Below are 16,637 nucleotides of genomic sequence, written 5' to 3'. Positions count from 1 at the left end.
TAAGCTCTCTGTTTCTCTGTCTTAGAGGTCAACTACAATGACACGTGCCAAGGATGAACAGAATCACATCAACTCTCCTAAATGGTGCTTAGCTCAGGCAAGGAGCCCTGCATCCGTAGGTATCTTGTTGGACTACAAGAATGTAGCAAGGAAATAGTGTTTGTGTTTTGCTCAAGAGACATTAGGGGTAAATATTTACTCCTTCAACATAAAGCCTGCCAAATGGACAAGTAACCCATACATAGCTATGGTCAGACCTCTGAGCATACTTATGCTCTTGAAATCAAAATGATTTGAATTGTTTATCTTGTGGATTGCGGTGAGGTGAGATGGAGGCTTTAATATCCTGATTTGAAACCATTTTATACTCAGATTACTCTTATTACAACCCAAAGTAAGTGTATTGTTTTATAATATGCATGAGCTTAAGAAGTATGCTAATGGTAGAGTCAAAATGCAAATGTTCTTCTGTGTAGAATCTAAATGGGCATGATGGCATAGAGCATATTAGAGGAAGGGCATATGAAGGCAACTCTAATCTTATGGGTGCACTTGTTGGAGACTGTGATGGCTGGGGAATTCTGGGAATAGAAATCTATTTATCTTAAAGTTGCCAAGATTGAGAAATACTGGTAGTGCTCTGGGCAGCTGAGAATTGAGCTGCAGCTCATGAAAGTTTATACCTTTTAGTGGAATTTGTTAGTCAAAAAAGGTGTTACCAGACTCCTGATTGTTTACCCTCTGACTTCTGAAATTCTGACAGAGGATGATCCAATTCTTTTGCAGGCAGAGCAATAAAGAGAACACTGATCTTAGGTTTTTTTTTAAAGGTAATATTCCCAAACGGGCATGAATGAAAGAAGTATGGGTAAAGGAATACAGGCTTACATTTTAAGAGAAGGGGTTTTGTTGAAAGTAAGCAGCTTACGCCATAAGAGTCCTCCTTTGGAGAGCTTGTTGTTTTATTTGGAACTGAGTGATGGGAATTTTCTTTTGCAGGTGGAGTTGGCTGGGTTGGAGCCACAAGGTAGGTGACATGGTCCTTTTTGAGCTTTTGCTAAATCTACCAATTTATTTATTTAAAATATTTATATTATAATTGAAAAAGAGGTAAGATACCAGGGTCAAATATACCTCCTCTGAGTTGTCATGAAATAAACAGGAAAAAACCCCGAGATTTTGGACTTTTTTCTTAAAGTGAGTTTCTCTCCCCCTCTTTTCCTACCTCTCTCATTCTCCTCTTATTTTTCTGGTCCCTTTAACCGGAATGCAAAAGCACTGTACAGATCCGTGATGGCGAACCTATGGTTCCACAGGCGACACGCAGAGCCATATCTGCCGACACACGAACCGTCAGCTCCAGCGCGTATGTGCGTGCCAGCCAGCTGATTTTTGGTCTTCCGGAGGGATGGAGGAGGGCATTTTTACCCTTCCCAGGCTTCAGGAAAGCCTCCGGAGCCTGTGGAAGGCGAAAAACAGGCCCAACAGGCCAAACCTCGGTTGACCCGTTGGGCCCATTTTTCGCCCTCCCCAGGCTGCGGAAGCTTTCCTAGAGCCTGGGAGGGCCAAAACCCATCAGAGGAAATACCAAGCTCAGCTTGGAAGTGAGCAGTGCGGCATGCATGGTGAGGAGTGGGGGGGGGGTTGTGCATGCATGTGCATGTGGGGGGCGTGCTTTGCATTATGGGTGCTGGCCCACACCCTTGTATTTTTGGCATCTGACAACAAAAAGGTTCACCACCACTGGTACAGACATTTCTGTCTTCTCCCAGAATCCCTGAACTTGTTCACTCCTTGTTCAAGGTTTCTGTGAATATTCTCCCACTCCTGTCTAAGGTGATGCCTTCTTCTTGAACCCCCTTCTGATTACTTTGAGTCAGTGTCCTTCAGGGCAGAGGTGGGTTCCTACCTATTCGGTCCGGTATGGGCAAATAGGTAGTAACTCCAGCAGACAACTGACCGTATCGGTACGGTGCCATCTTGGTTTTCTGTTCTACAAATGCGCAGAACAATCTTCATGGAAAATGTTTTACTGTTGTGCACATGCACAGACAGTTTTAAGTGCAAATGCTCCCCCCACCCGCCCCACCCAGTCACTCCTCACCTCCCGGGTGGTTTTCCTGCGCCCCAACTGACCTGCCTCCTGCCTACGGGTAAGTCTCTCTACCCCACCCCACGGAGCTTGCTGCCCCCCCCCCCATCCCCACCAGGCTCGCAACCTTCCCTTCCCCCACTCCTTCCAGGATCCCCACCAGCCCCATTTTGGCTCCCAGCAGGCTTCAGAGAGACCTGCTAGGCCAAAAATAGAACCGGGGGGGGGGGGGGGGCTAGCAAGCCTCCCTGCAGACCCCTGGGAATAAAAGCGGGGGAGGGGGGCTTCAAGAGAGAAAGAAAGAAAGAAAGAAACCCTTACCGTTTGGGCATGCCCAAGTGCATAGAGCAGAGGTCTGCAAACTTGGCAACTTTAAGACTTGTGGACTTCAACTCCCAGAATTCAGTTCTGCTGGCTGGAGAATTCTGGGAGTTGAGGTATAGTGTAGTATAATCTTTATTGTCATTGTACTTAAATACAATGAAATTGTTTTTAACCTCACTGGTGCAAAATTATATATATATGAAGTCCACAAGTCTTAAATTTGCCAAGTTTGCAAATGGCATGGAGTTGAGAGCTTATTGAAAGTGCAGCTAGCTATCCTTGCTCAGGCTAAGCTAATCAATAGTGGAAGGAAGGGAGGGAGGGAGGGAAGGGAGAAAAAAGGAAGGGAAAGTGAATGTGATATGGATGAATGGATAGAGGGAGGGAAGGAGGGAGAGAAAAAGGAGAGGAAGGACCACAAACCTGGCACTAGGCGCAGCTTCAGAGGATACTTTGAAACAACACAGCAATCCAGGGCTGGAAGGGACCTCAGAGGTCATCTAGTCCAACCCCGTGCTGCAGCAGGAGACCTTATATCATGTTGGTTATTTTAGTGCCTCTAACACAGAGGAGAAATTCCTAGAAATCCCCAGGCATTGCCAACCTCTCCCCCCTAGTAAAAAAACTCCTAGAGCCATGATGGCGAACCTATGGAACATGTGCCACAGGTGGTACGCGGAGCCATGTCGCCTGGCACGCCACCCACCGGGAGGCTGATTGGCACCTGCGCATGCGCAAACAGAAACCGAAAGTTAATTCAGCTCCTCTTACCTCATGTGAGAAGCTGAACTTTTGGCTGCTCTCTGGATCTCTGCTTGCTGCTCCTGCTAAGTTGCCCTGGGCTGGTGCAAGGAGGGAGGGGGGGGGGGGGGCGCCTTGCTAGCTGCTTCTCAAAGCCTTTTCCTCCGAAGCCATTTCATGCCCTGCTGGCCCAAATGACATGGGCTACCAAGGGTGGGGGTTATGCTTTTCAAGGAGCCACACGGGGGACTGGTTTCTGTCCCACAAGTAAGATTTGTTCCAGAACCAATCCCAACATGAAGGTCTTTTATTTGCTCCTTGTACTCCTTCTCTTCGCATTTTTACCAGGTAAGAAATGAAATTTCTGGTGATGTAAAAATAGCTCATTACTCACCTTACTAGACAGCTATTATCATGTCTAAAAGCAAGATACTCTTCTCCATTTTGTCTGGAGTGCTGTTTAATCCAGAGCCTGACTTCTGGAATTAATAATGTAAAAATGCAAAGACAAGGAGTACAAGGAGCAAATAAAAGACCTTCCTGTTGGACCAAATCTTACTTCTGGGACAGAAACCAGCTCTCAGCCCCCTTGTGGCTCCAACACCTGAGGAGGCAGGGGAGGGCTGCAGGTGTCCTGGTTGATCCCAAGGGGGTCTGGGAGTGGGTGTGAATTTCCCCAGACAAACCATCCCACAGCCTCTCCATCCCCTCTTCTGTGAAATCGCTTTCTCCCACTCGCTGGTGGTCAGCAAATTCAAAAGAACCCCCAGCTGAGAATTACTGCTGTAGATTGGTTGATTCGGGGAATTTCTTTAGTGTTAACTAATAGTGTTAGCTACCATATTTTTCAGACTATAAGATGCACCGGTGTATAAGACATACCAAGATTTCAAAGAGGTAAGTAAGAAAAAATTTTTTTGTCTTCCCTGGCCCCCAGGAGCACCCTGCAGACTTCAGCAAGGCTGGGGGAAGGCAAAAATGCCCCTCTTTTTCACCAAAATGGGAGCATTTTTTCTTTTCCCCCAGCTCTGCTGAAGCCTGCAGGGTGCTTCTGGGGGGTGGGGAAGGCAAAAACACCACCGTTTTGGTGAAAAACAGCCTGTTTTTGCCCGGTTTTCACCAAAATGGGGGCATTTTTCCCTTCCTCCAGCCCTGCTGAAACCTGCAGAGTGCTTCTGAGAGGTGGGGGAAGGCAAAAACACACCTGTTTTGGGGAGAAATGGCCCATTTCCCACCCATTTCTCAACAAAACGGGCATTTTTCCCTAAACACTCCATTTTGGTGAAAAAAGCCTGTTTTTTGCCTGTTTTTCACCAAAATGGGAGCATTTTCCCTTCCCCCAGCCCTGCTAAAGCCTGCAGAGTGATTCTGGAGGGTGGGGGAAGGCAAAAACACACCTGTTTTAGTGAAAAATGGTCTGTTTTTCAAAAGGGCTTAGGGAGGCAAAAATGGCTGTATTCGGTGTATAAGACTCACCAACATTTCCACGCTCTTTTAGGGGGGGGAAGGTGCGTCTTATACTCTGTAAGTGCTGTTATTGTGGGAAGGGGGGTTTCCCAAAGAACAGACATCAATCACGTATGAGTTGTTTTTTCAGAACTAAAACCTCATTATTCAGGTTAAATTGCTGTATTGGCACTCCAAGATAAATATGTGGGTTTTTGGGTTGCGGTTTAGGCACTTGGTCTCAAAAAGGTTCACCATCACTCACCTAGAGCAAAAACTTCATGCAGTATTAAAAAGAATAGAAAGGGGGGCTGCTGTGTATTGCTTAGTGGACTGCCAAATTGGCAAAATGGAAGGTTAAATTGGCCATGCCCACCCAGTTACATGACTGCCAAACCACTCCCACCCTGTCAACATGACTGCTAAGCCACGCCCACAAAATAAGCCACGCCCACAGAACGGCAGTAAAAAAAAATTGAAACCCACCACTGTTTCAGAGGTGTTGGATTAGAAATCCAATCATTGTCCATGCTAGCGATGATGATGGGAATAGCAATATAACCCATATGGAGAGCATCAGTTGGAGAAGTCTTCTTTTGATATTTCTTCTCTTGACTTTACAAACCATCCTTTTAGTTTCCATTATCATTTCTACAATGAAGATATTCTGGTTCTGGTTCTGGTTCGCATAAGTGGGCTTTTTGATCCTTTCCATTCTGTTTTCTTTTCCTATTCTTACACTCTGAGAATTCATCTTTCCAATTATGCTCCTTTTTGTTCCCTTTTGGTACTTGACCCAGCTATTAATTCAGATACCTGATTTCTTCACTGCCCTCCTTGGATTTACTCTCACTTGAATTCTTAATGTCTTCTCTTCTGTTGGGAATTACCAATCCACACTCACTAGAAAGGGATGCTTATTGCCCCTTAGAGACGAAATCGATCCCAATTCCTTCTTTTGCAAGGCAGGATTCTTCCTCAGAATGCTTGAGCAATAATAACTGCTAAAGCAAAAGATTTTCAAGTAGTGTCTGGGATTAATTCTCCAAATGGATGTGAAGATGAAGCTCAGTGGTTTCATTTTTTAGAATTAAGGCTTGCTATTAATAACAGGCTTACTTAAAAAAGAACTAGAGTGGTACTTAAGTTTTATGAAGCCTTTTCAATTTTCCGTATTTTTGCATAAATAGGACCTAAAATGTGATCTATTCTCCACGTAAGTCTTAAAACTAAAGAACCCAATTAAACAAATGAGTCAGAAACATTGAACTTGTTCATTTATTTAGCAAGGAAAAAGATCCAAAGCTTCACATTTGTATGTGGCAAAAGTATGTGAATCATTGTCTCTCTTGTAGCTTCAATTCCAGAGTCCCAATTGGTACTGAAAAATGATGTGGAGCTTATCAGAGTACAGCTCCATGCCCAAACAGAGGTATGTAGCTGGCATAAACCTGGAGATCTTGTTATCTTGGTATCATAATTGTTGTTAACTCCATTTGTGCCAAATTTTCTTTCCAGGCTTTTCAAGCACTGAGCCATTCAATTACTTTGTTAGAGCAAGAGAGCAACTATCAGCAGGGTAGGATCAATGCACTGGAAGGTGAGAAATATGAATACCGCTCTGTTTTGTGGATTTTCAAGCCCCATCATATCAGGTTACATTCTGCTTTAAACCATTTAAGGCATTCCCTTTCCCTGCATTTAAATTTCTGCAGGGAAAGAGGATCTCTGGAGCATTAATCTTTTAGAAATGTCTGTATGCAAAATTCCATAGAGACCTTGGTTTCTTATGAATTTTTGACTCTTCTGGTTATGAAAACATAACAGATGCAAGATTGATAGGTTACATAATCCCCACCCCTCAGCAGCTTGCAGAAGCAGAATTAGAGGAAATTGGAAACATTTTCTAACATCTTCAATGTAGTTCAGTCTGGAAGAATTTTAAGGAGGTTATGTCTTAGAATCCCTGGTCTGTTTTGACTGCCATTTTAAGAATTGTACAGGAGCATCTGCATAGAATTAGGATTGGTAAATCAAGAATGCAGAGTACCATCCCTATCTCTCCATTACTGAAGAACATGACATATCTTCCATTGTTACAGAGGAAATAAAATTTGCTGCCCACTTATCCCATGGAGAGATGTTTGATGAGCTAATACAGAAAAAAATCCAAGAGCTTTGGAAAACCATGACCAAAGACGTAGAAGGGCTCCAGAGTTCCATGGTCCAGAAACAAAGTTCAATGGAGAATCTATCTCAAGATGTCCTTGAGAGGTAGGAGAAAGCTGAGTGGGTAGAAAAAGAAATGAGCTCTTTCTTGTGGATTTTGGATAGGTAGAAAAATGGCTAAGATAGACTTTGTCTCTACAATTTTTACTATAATTGTCTTTCCACTGCTCTTGTGACTGAAGAGGTCTTGGGTAATAAACTGGTGTAGATGCCAAAGGCTAGAGGACAATAATAGTGAGTTTTTATGTTTTTGCTTAATAATAAATCATCTTAGGATTTGAATTTCCAGGGCTATATTGTAAAGCTTCCTGTCCTGTTTCTTCTTCCCCTGGCAGTAAAAAATTCCTTTGGGAAGAGTTGGAATCAGTTCAGGGTGAACTGCGGCGCATCCATCAAAAACTGAGTAAGTAGCTACTAGTTTTATTTTCTTGCAATATTTTGTTCATATTTACTTCCAACATGCAGTTCTTTTCTACCAGTATTTGCCCATTTATCATACATTCAGTATTGTCATGGCTCTCCAAATCTTCTGAATAGACTCTTAACCATCATCCAGTCATTTTGAAGGCAAATTCAACTTTCTTTGTAAAAAGACAATGTCTCCTTCAAATTGAAGAATTCTGAAGATGTCAGAATTCCAGATGCCTAATCTAGCCTAGAGCTCTAAATTTACCTGGAAAACTTCCACTTAAACACTAAGCAAGTTCAAACCTGATCAGTTTTTGAGTCAGGTCAATATTAGCCTCCTGAGTTTCTATCTTGATCATTCAATTTAATTCTCATTGAAGCACAGAGAAATGAGTGTGTATCCCCACTCAGCTAGGGCTGGACAAGTTCTATATGCATCCATGCTATTGTCAGCATTTAGCCCAATTCTTCTTCCTCCTGCTGAAAAGGTTGTTCACCAACACGTGCCCTGGGAATTTTCTGTCTTTGAGAAGGAAGGTTCTGTAGCCTTCCAAAACAGTAGCTCTATGGCTGAATAGCTTTTATTAATTAGGAAGATTTTCCTTATTAATTCAGTATTTTAATGCTATTTAATCTCATCCTGCAGTACTTTCTGTTTTAATTTAATAGATATCTTACCCCTGATTGCTTACATGAGATCTAAAAAAGACTATTTGGTCATTTCCCTACAACTGACTTTCAGCAACTTGTAGAGTCATCCAATAATTCAACTGATGTTCTGCCAAAATAAAAGTAATTGCAATATAATTTCTATCATCTTACCAATGTAAGATGGTGCATTGTACATTACAATGTAACTTAGGGAAAGAACTTCCAAAATATTTTCAGCATGTCAATTGTCCCACCAGAGGCAAGAATACTTTAGACCATTGCTACACAACACTAAAAGATGCTCATCTTTACCACAAGCAGCTGTGGACCACTCTGACCATTGCAAGATTCACCTTGTACCTACTTACAGACAAAGACTTAAAGCCATGAAACCAATAATTAAATCAGTGAGGACTTGGACTGAGGAGGCAAAGTTAAAGCTACAGATTTTCTTTGACTGCACTCACTGGAATATTTTTGAAGAAACCTTTGCAGACCTGGATGAACTGTTCATATGTCAGCTTCTGTGAAGACCTTTGTGTATCGACGAGGAAGTTCTGAATACAGTAACAATAAACCTTGGTTCACAGCTGAAGCAGCTACGTCGTTCCAAAGAGGAAGCCTACAGAAAAGATGATAGAATGCTGTACAATCAGACCAGAAATGTATTAACAAGGGAATCAGAGCAGCAAAAAGAAGCTACTGAAGGAGAAGGAGCTGACGTCACGATGATACGGACGAGCGTTCTCAGAGTTCCGAGATCGCAGTCGATACTTTTACCGCTGGGTGGTCCATCTGGACCTAAACCATCCCAAAGAGTCGGTGACAGGGAAGAGTATGTCTTGCTGATCTCAGGGACATTGCAATGTCCCTGATTGATCCAAGAGAATCTCTTCTAGCTGGCGATAGACGCGCAGCCCCAAGCTGCTGAAGTCGGGACAGCTCTGCAACGGGGGGAAAATGGAAAAGAGAAAGTGTGTCCATCTGGTGAGGAAATTTTATTTTTACAAAAGAGACTGCCCAAAAAAGATTAAAACCAAATTAAACTTGTAAAGAAAAGAAAAGAAAATAAGCGGCGAATTTAAGCTATTTTGGACAGTGTGTTATCCTTTTTTTTAATCGTCTTCTATGGATGGAAGTTTTGCAAACTCTGCTTTTTAAAGTGAAAGTATTGGCTTTTCTTCTACTACTTTTTTTTTAACCTATGGATTAAAAAAAATACTTTCACAATACTGGCTTGGATGGGTTTTTTTTCTTTTTATTTTGTTCCATTTAAGAACCTTGTTTCTTTTAAGCTTGGAATATAAAGAGGATATAAAAGGAATATAAAGAGAGCAGTAACATCAGAAGGAAAAGAAGTTAGACTGCCACTTGGAGGTTGGAGGCTGAGTTCTGGAAATATTTTTCTCTCTCTTTTCTCTGATCATTTTGAACTTGCACTTCAAGGGTTTTAGCTTGCAAAGAGATAAGATGGGTTGTTTATGCAGGTGACCTTTGGATGTCTCTCTGGCAGCGAGAGAGAAGTGAAAAACAAAGCTTTGTTTTCCAACTAGAGTGGCAGTGTTTATAAATTGGACAATGACACAATACCAAGAAGAAACCATAACATTACAACAGATTATGTTTGAAATTCAAAAATTATTAGAAACATCAGAGAGAATTGAGAAGAAATTGGAAAATATAGATGGTAATATAGCAAAATTTGATGAAATTGAAGCTAGCCAGCTAATGGAAAAAGTGGAGGTTAGAGTCTCAAAAACCCAAAAGAAAAATGAACAAACAGGCAAGATAACTGTGGTTATTGACAGTGATCTGAGCGTGGTTGGAAATGGAAAGAATGGAACATGGAAAGGGAAGAGAGATGGAAAGGAGCCCTACCCCAGATTTCAAAGTATAGAAGGAGAAAAAAGAGAAGAATTGATGGATTTAAGGAGAGGAACTTTGACAAAAGCACTACTGATAACCAAAGATAAGCTGATTAAAGAAGCTGATAGAGGGTTTCGAGAATTTATAAGACATGCAACAAGCAACAAGGTGCGAAGAGAAGTCCACACAAAGTTGATTAAGGAAATAACCAGAAGATTAATCCCACATAAGGCAAAAGAAATAAGACTGTACTACTACTGGAAAGACACAGGTTGAGACATGAAAAATATTAACAAAATATTAGCTAAATAGTTAAAATTAGAGCATTGTGTTAAAAATGAAGTGATAATGGATATAGCTAGATAGATAATTGATAATGATATAATGTATACATATGTATTGGTTTGACAAGAGAAAATTTGGTATAAATTTTTAAATGGTGACCATGAAAGGAAGTTTAGAAATTTTGTTATGTATGAAAGCCTATAATATCGAAATTGGATTGATCATGGATATAGTTAGATAAATAATTGATAATGATATAATGTATACATATATATTGGTTCGACAAGAGGAAATTTGATATAAATTTTAAATGGTGACCATGAAAGGAAGTTTTGAAACTTAGTTATGTATGAAAGTCTATAATATTGAAACTGGATATAAATTGTAAACAATGATTAAGAAAGGAGGTTTAAAAACTTTGTTATCAAACAAAATTAATTTTCATTTAAAACGTTTCACAAAGATAGAATGTTGTTGGATGATATTGAAAATAGACAATGGAATGTCATTATGTGGTTTTGCTTTGAATTTTGGAATATTTGTTATAAAGGGATGTTAAAACAACTATAGTCATATGAAGGATGAGGTATGATGATAGTAGTATATATAAATATATTTGATGAAAAATATATAATTTGATATGGATTATAGGTGATGACTTTGGAAGGGATGCACGAACGTTCTTTGTAACCAATTGACACACTTTTTATAATTTGTAGTGGAATATGTTTTTATGGTGTTTGTTGTGTCTTGTTTGTTTGTGTCTATTCAAAAATTTTTTTTTTTAAAAAGAAGCTACTCTGAAATGCTAAAGAATTAGTTCTTAACAAATGAATAAGCAAACATATGGAAAACTCTTATAAATATCACCCGTAACGGCAAACCTCCTTTCCAGACTGAAGGAAATCAACATCTGGCAGGTGACCTGAATGTGTTTTACTGCAGGTTTGAAAGAAAACTAAAGCCACCTATCTCCACAACCCCTATCCCAAACATACCAACAACAGCCAAACCTCCATCCCATTGGGTTCACAACCCCTGGTGATCATAGAAAAGGAAGTGCAAGATCTATTTCACAGACAGAAGCCAGAAAAAGCATCAGGCCCAGACAAGATAACTTCTTCTTGCTTAAAAGTCTGTGCTGACCAATTGGCCCCCATCTTCACCCAAAGCTTCAATAAATCACTAGAGATGTGCTCTCCTCCTTCTTGCTTCAAACGCTCTACTATAACCTCAGTGCCGAAGAAGCCCTCCATCAAGGAACTGAATGATTACAGACCAGTTGCTCTAACATCTGTAGTTATGAAAACCTTTGAAAGGCTAGTGATGTCCCACTTGAAAACCATCACAGATCCGCTGTTAGACCCCCTGCAATTTGCATACTGAGCAAATAGATCGACAGATGATGCTGTTAACATGGCTCTGCACTACATCCTACCATATCTTGACTCTCCAAAGACCTACGCAAGGATCTTCTTTGTAGACTTCAGTTCAGCATTCAATACCATCATACTGGACATTCTTCTAACTAAACTAAATCAGCTAGCGGTACTTGAACACACTTGTAAGTAGATCACAAGCTTCCTAACAGACAGGAAGCAGCAGGTCAAGCTAGGCAAATGTATAAGAATGATAAATGTAAAGAAGAAAAATAATTATGTGAATGTATGCTTAAAATGGTATGTAAGAGAATAAAAAAATAAAAATTTTCTGGGGAAAAAAAAAATTTATTCTATGTCTGAATATCTAACCTCACCAGTGCATTAATGATCAGTGTATCAATACACTGATTATGTTATCTAGCTGGGTAATGAAATACTGTATCTGCAAGCAAACAACTTTGCTCAGAAAACACCAAGAACTCCATATGTTCAGTGTCAGATATAGTCCCCTCTGTTCTCTTTTTTGGTGATAAATATGCCCTTTGTTATTGTTTTTGCTCCTTTATCTGCTAAGGAAGATATAAATAATGATGTGAGTATTGTCCACTGAAGGCAAGATCTTAAAGGAAATGTTTGCAGCAGAGCCAGAGGCTAAGAGGAAGCCATGTATGTGCCTGGTGCTTCACAGAAGTTAGAAGACAGAGTTTAAAAGATGATGATGGGAGTAGTCCTGATTGGGATTCTGATTGGGGTGTTCTTGGCTGTTATCTTAGAGGACCAGGAGGTTGATATCACTAGAAACCTTGTCAGCATTAAGAAAATGCAAGAGAATCAAATGAAGTGCAGCAAGGTAAGTTCCTCCACTCAGTTTCACTCTTGAGTTGGAATCCCCATGAGAAGAGTATATATCCCCATGTATATTAGCATTTTTTTCTGGGAACCATTATTTAATTGTACATATTCTTTATCAATTAAAAAAACTCAGCTCATTGCACTTTAAACTAAATCTCTCTCACCCACTTGCCCATAAGGTAGTTGTTTGACAGAATATATATTTTAGGAAATTTCTACCCTGACTTTTGCTGCACAATAAGGTGTGATTTATCAGAAACACCAGAAACAGGAGGCAGAAGGAGAAAAGGGTTTGGTAGTCCAGAGGGTTGTTTTCCTTCTGCCAATCCTACTCCTGAATTCTAATCAGTTGTTGTGGAGGCAAGCAGCCAGGGGGGGAAGTGGACACAAGTGAGGTAATGATATATCAGAAAAACAAGACAAGGAAGAAAAAAGAACCTAAGAGAGGAGAAATGCATTCACATGTACATAAACTAAGCAAGTACCCAGGATTTCTAACATGGGGAAGGTATTGGGGAGAACCAGAAAGTCTGTTTGGTGTATTGGGGGACACCGTCTCCCATTTTTTGGCACCAGGCTAGAAAGTGGAAGAATTTGAGTTCTAGTTTTGCCTTGAACACAAAACCAGATGGGTGACCATGTCCCCATTAACTTCTCTCAGCCCCAGAAAGTAGGCAATGGCAAAATGTTTTTGAAATCTTGCTGAGAAAATTGCAGAGACTAGTCCAAGCAGTTGTCAAGAGTCAAAAGCAGACCACAAAGCACAATAATTTTTTTTGCAAATGTTTAAAGTATTTCTATAGCCACCCAGGTCAGCCCAGATCCCTAGGAAAGAAAGACTCTCAGTTCCATTTAGTTAAAGCTATAGGTTCTTTTACCTAGGTTAGGTGTTTGCATCGAAAGAAAGCCTACATCAGAGGTTCCTGTGCAAAACGTTACATTTTCCCCTTCTCCCTGCCCTCCCCCCTTGACCAGGCCATCTCTATCCAACAGTGTGCTGTTTAGGTGTTTCGAGAACAGCTTGGATGTTTGACACCACTAGGTGCAGTTTCACATTCTTTTCCCAGGCTAGGTGTCCCTGAAGACTGGAATGTGCCAGTTCTCACCCTTCTGGTTTCTGTCACCCCCTTCCTTCTCCTCTCTATCCTCTGCATTCCATTGTCCCCTCCTCCCCTCCTAATAATTTATAAGAGGATGCCAGCAAAGCATAGAAGCTGAAAGTCCGATCTCGCTGCAAAACAGCTCACTATAGGATGAATCAACAATTTAATTATTTAAAATAATTTTTAAAATATTTTAATTTTTGTCATTCACATTTGCATCCTTTAATAATTCTATTCCACTATTTTTTATAGTAGTGTAACTCTTGTCCCATGGTGAGTTGTCCTATGGCGAGGTGGCCATGGCGTGTTGTCCCACAGTGAATTGACTGTGTGCCGAGTTGGCTGTGGCAAGTTGTCCCATTCATTTAGCTGCAGTAGCAAATCTTTTTGGAAAGTGAGACAGTGGCAACACTTTAGTGGAGGTTGGATTCGGGCAAAGAGACCTGCTTCATGGGAAGTGAGTAGAAGAGCAGAAAAGCATTTTTAGTGATCCTCCCATAAGCTTATGTTAGCCTATAGCATTGGCGGTGTCAGGGTTCCAAGTACAGTAACACAACTAACGAAAGAAGACTCCGAGGCTAGAAGTTCCTCAAAGTTCCATTTTATTAGAGATGTCATATTGGCACACCTGGGAAAACCGGAATCTGAAAGTTTCCAGGTTTTCCCCACCCAACAGAAAACCCAAGACCCTTCCCCTGCACCCACATGTCCATCACATGGTCCAATCAATGCACCGTCCCAATTGGAGATGCCTTTCAGTCATGCCATTCCAGGTGCAGGCGGAATGTCCTTGACTCTCAGAAAAAGCAATGTTGTTATGGCTGGATATCCCTGCAACTCCATGCAATCCCTCCTCCCAGTTTCCCACAATGCTAAGTGTAGCAGCCCTGAAGATTCAAAGAAAATGATGGCCTCCAGGGCTGACAGGAGGTCTGATTACACAACTCCCTGCCTTGTGTAATCTTGTGTAAACAGGTTGCATGGTCTTGTGTAGTCTGTGTACCCAAGCCTTGGATTTGGGCTGATCTAGGTACTGTTTCAACAATTCATCCAGAGGTTTGTAGGAGAGCTCCCTCCTGGATATCCACCATAGGCTGTTTTGCATCCCAATGTATTTATTTGACATTTGATTTTTCTCTAGTTCCTGACCAAACTGAGGGGCAAAGTCCCGGATGATGCCCTAGAAGAGAAAGATCATAAACCAGGGACTGAAGAGCTGAACGAAATCTGGTAAGAACAGCTCCTTGGGAGTTCTTGTTTGCTTTCTTCCTGTCTCAGTTAGCGGAAGGAATTTTTTGAATTTGACATCTTTCCCTTCAGTGGATTTGGTATCAGGCACCTTCTTTCATTTTATGGGATGTTGGAATAGGAATCTTTGAGGCTTGAATTTTCTGCACCAGGAAGGTCAACCTTCTAAAGCTGTGCCACATCTTTCCTATTAGTAGATATAGTTGATTCAAATTTGAGTCTAAGGAAATGCTTGTATTCCACACTATTATCTCTGGAAATAAAAGGATAGCATGTTTGAATCCATTATAAATAAAGAAAAAAATAAATCTACATAATTGCTCCTATGTTGTTTTGGATCTCTTAGAATGAAATTGTAAAATGAGATCACCAGGTGATGGTTTCAGAGGTACACTTTCATCCTGCATAATTAACTTTTAATATTATCAAAGGATGTAAGGAAATACTGTTCCTGTCTCTTTCTTTTGGTAGCGGGTGAGCCACAAAGAGAGTCATAAGATTTTCTTCTGATACAGGTCAGCTGTCAATGCTTTACGCAACTCTATTATGAACAACAGCACATGGAATGAGAAGAGGAATTCTTCAAGAATGAAAGGTGGGTAGGCCTAGTTACTCCACCTCTGAATAGAAGCATACAGGAACGGACCATAGGCATGCATGGAAAACCCAGACTAGGCCTGCTTCAAGGAGGCACCATTCTTTGGGATTCAGAATAATATTCAGTGTGTTTTCTCAAACTTTCCATCCCAGGTAATTAAGTACAAGCATCAAAGTCCCAAATAACTGGAAATTACAGGCAGCTCAATTTTATCACTTCTGGAGTTAATTTGGAGTGCAGGGTTGGGCTGTGTGAGGTTACCTACCAGAGAAAAACTAATATACATAATTTCTCTAAAATATTCCTCTGGGGTGAATATGTCAGCCCTTCAAGATAGTCCAGACAGGAAACAAAACTATGACTATTAATACTACTTTTTTTGTAAGGTTACAGCAACAGAATTCTGTAAGTCTGAAGGATCTCCCCTTTCCCCTTCCTTTACTTTCCAGAGAATTAGAGGGGTTCTCTTCTGAGACATTTCCTCCATTCCAATCACTGCTTTGGACAAAGTTCATTTATCAGACTGTGATCTAGGCTGTTGCTTTTCCCCTTGTCTTCCAAGATTATTCTGACATCCCATAACAGAATCACATATCAGTGGCAAGATTTGCTTGGTCTCAGCAGAGCGCAGTGGGACAAAATGGGAAACTGTGTTTTCTAATTTGTCTGCCTCCTAACGTGACCTTTCAAAAAGCAGGAGACAACTTAAGATAAATAAATGAAGGGTAAGATGTGCTCAACTACTCCAGAAATCTCTCTCTGGGACTTTTTTTTACAGATCGAGGGAGCCGACAACAGCCAAAAACTAATTTGGTTGGTTCCAATTTCTCTGACTCTGCTCTCCATCAGCACCGTCGCAGCAGCTCAAAGCACAGTTCCTAGAAGGGCAAGGTGAGCCCCCTTTTTCTCTTGCTCCTTGCATTCGAGAACATGGCTACCCTGAAATTCTCAACACAGATTACATAAGAAGACTACACGAAATTTTCTTTTGGAGTAGACTCACCTTTTTTCATCCTTTCTGGGTCAAAAGACACAGAAAAGACATGACACTGTTAGTAGAACATTTGGGGGTTTGGGATGGGTGGGGTAAAGTAAAGAGTAATATTCATGCTATCAGTCTAAAGAAATGGTAACATTGCCAAATATCTTCATTTTGCTCCTGAATTTTGTGTAGCGACTCTTGGAGACAACAATAGTGGAACAAGGTATTGTTCATTTGGTTGTAAACTGCCCATTTCCAGTATAAAAGCAAACAGACCCCCTCCCATTCATACATCTACCTATATATCAGGCAACCTAATGATTTCTTTCTTAGGTATGGAAGGAGAATCAGGATCCTAGAAAGAAGCTGGGTCATCTTTGGAGCTGAATTTTTGACAATGCAGATAAAATTAAACCAAACTGCTTGGAAG

At 40.8% G+C, this 16,637-nt stretch overlaps 1 protein-coding gene across 2 annotated transcripts in view; it reads left to right on the top strand.

The window, feature by feature from the left end:
- Window positions 1–16,637, top strand: part of CCDC159 (coiled-coil domain containing 159) — a 21,302-nt gene extending 4,665 nt beyond the window's left edge. Inside the window, exons 2-12 of one of the 2 annotated variants that reach the window (XM_081939314.1) lie at window positions 26–115; window positions 1,000–1,027; window positions 5,959–6,035; window positions 6,122–6,203; window positions 6,706–6,877; window positions 7,168–7,235; window positions 12,198–12,274; window positions 14,521–14,609; window positions 15,143–15,222; window positions 16,004–16,116; window positions 16,541–16,637. In XM_081939314.1, the coding sequence (XP_081795440.1) occupies window positions 26–115; window positions 1,000–1,027; window positions 5,959–6,035; window positions 6,122–6,203; window positions 6,706–6,877; window positions 7,168–7,235; window positions 12,198–12,274; window positions 14,521–14,609; window positions 15,143–15,222; window positions 16,004–16,107 (867 nt within the window). In that variant the 3' untranslated portion in view covers window positions 16,108–16,116; window positions 16,541–16,637. Of the gene's footprint in view, window positions 1–25; window positions 116–999; window positions 1,028–5,958; window positions 6,036–6,121; window positions 6,204–6,705; window positions 6,878–7,167; window positions 7,236–12,197; window positions 12,275–14,520; window positions 14,610–15,142; window positions 15,223–16,003; window positions 16,117–16,399; window positions 16,423–16,540 lie in introns of those variants that run through there. The other variant, XM_081939315.1, reaches the window with a different exon arrangement.

Source organism: Natrix helvetica (assembly GCF_964273705.1).
Source record: "Natrix helvetica genome assembly, chromosome: 1".
NCBI lineage: Eukaryota > Metazoa > Chordata > Lepidosauria > Squamata > Natricidae > Natrix > Natrix helvetica.
This window is presented reverse-complemented; position numbering and strand designations above follow the sequence as displayed.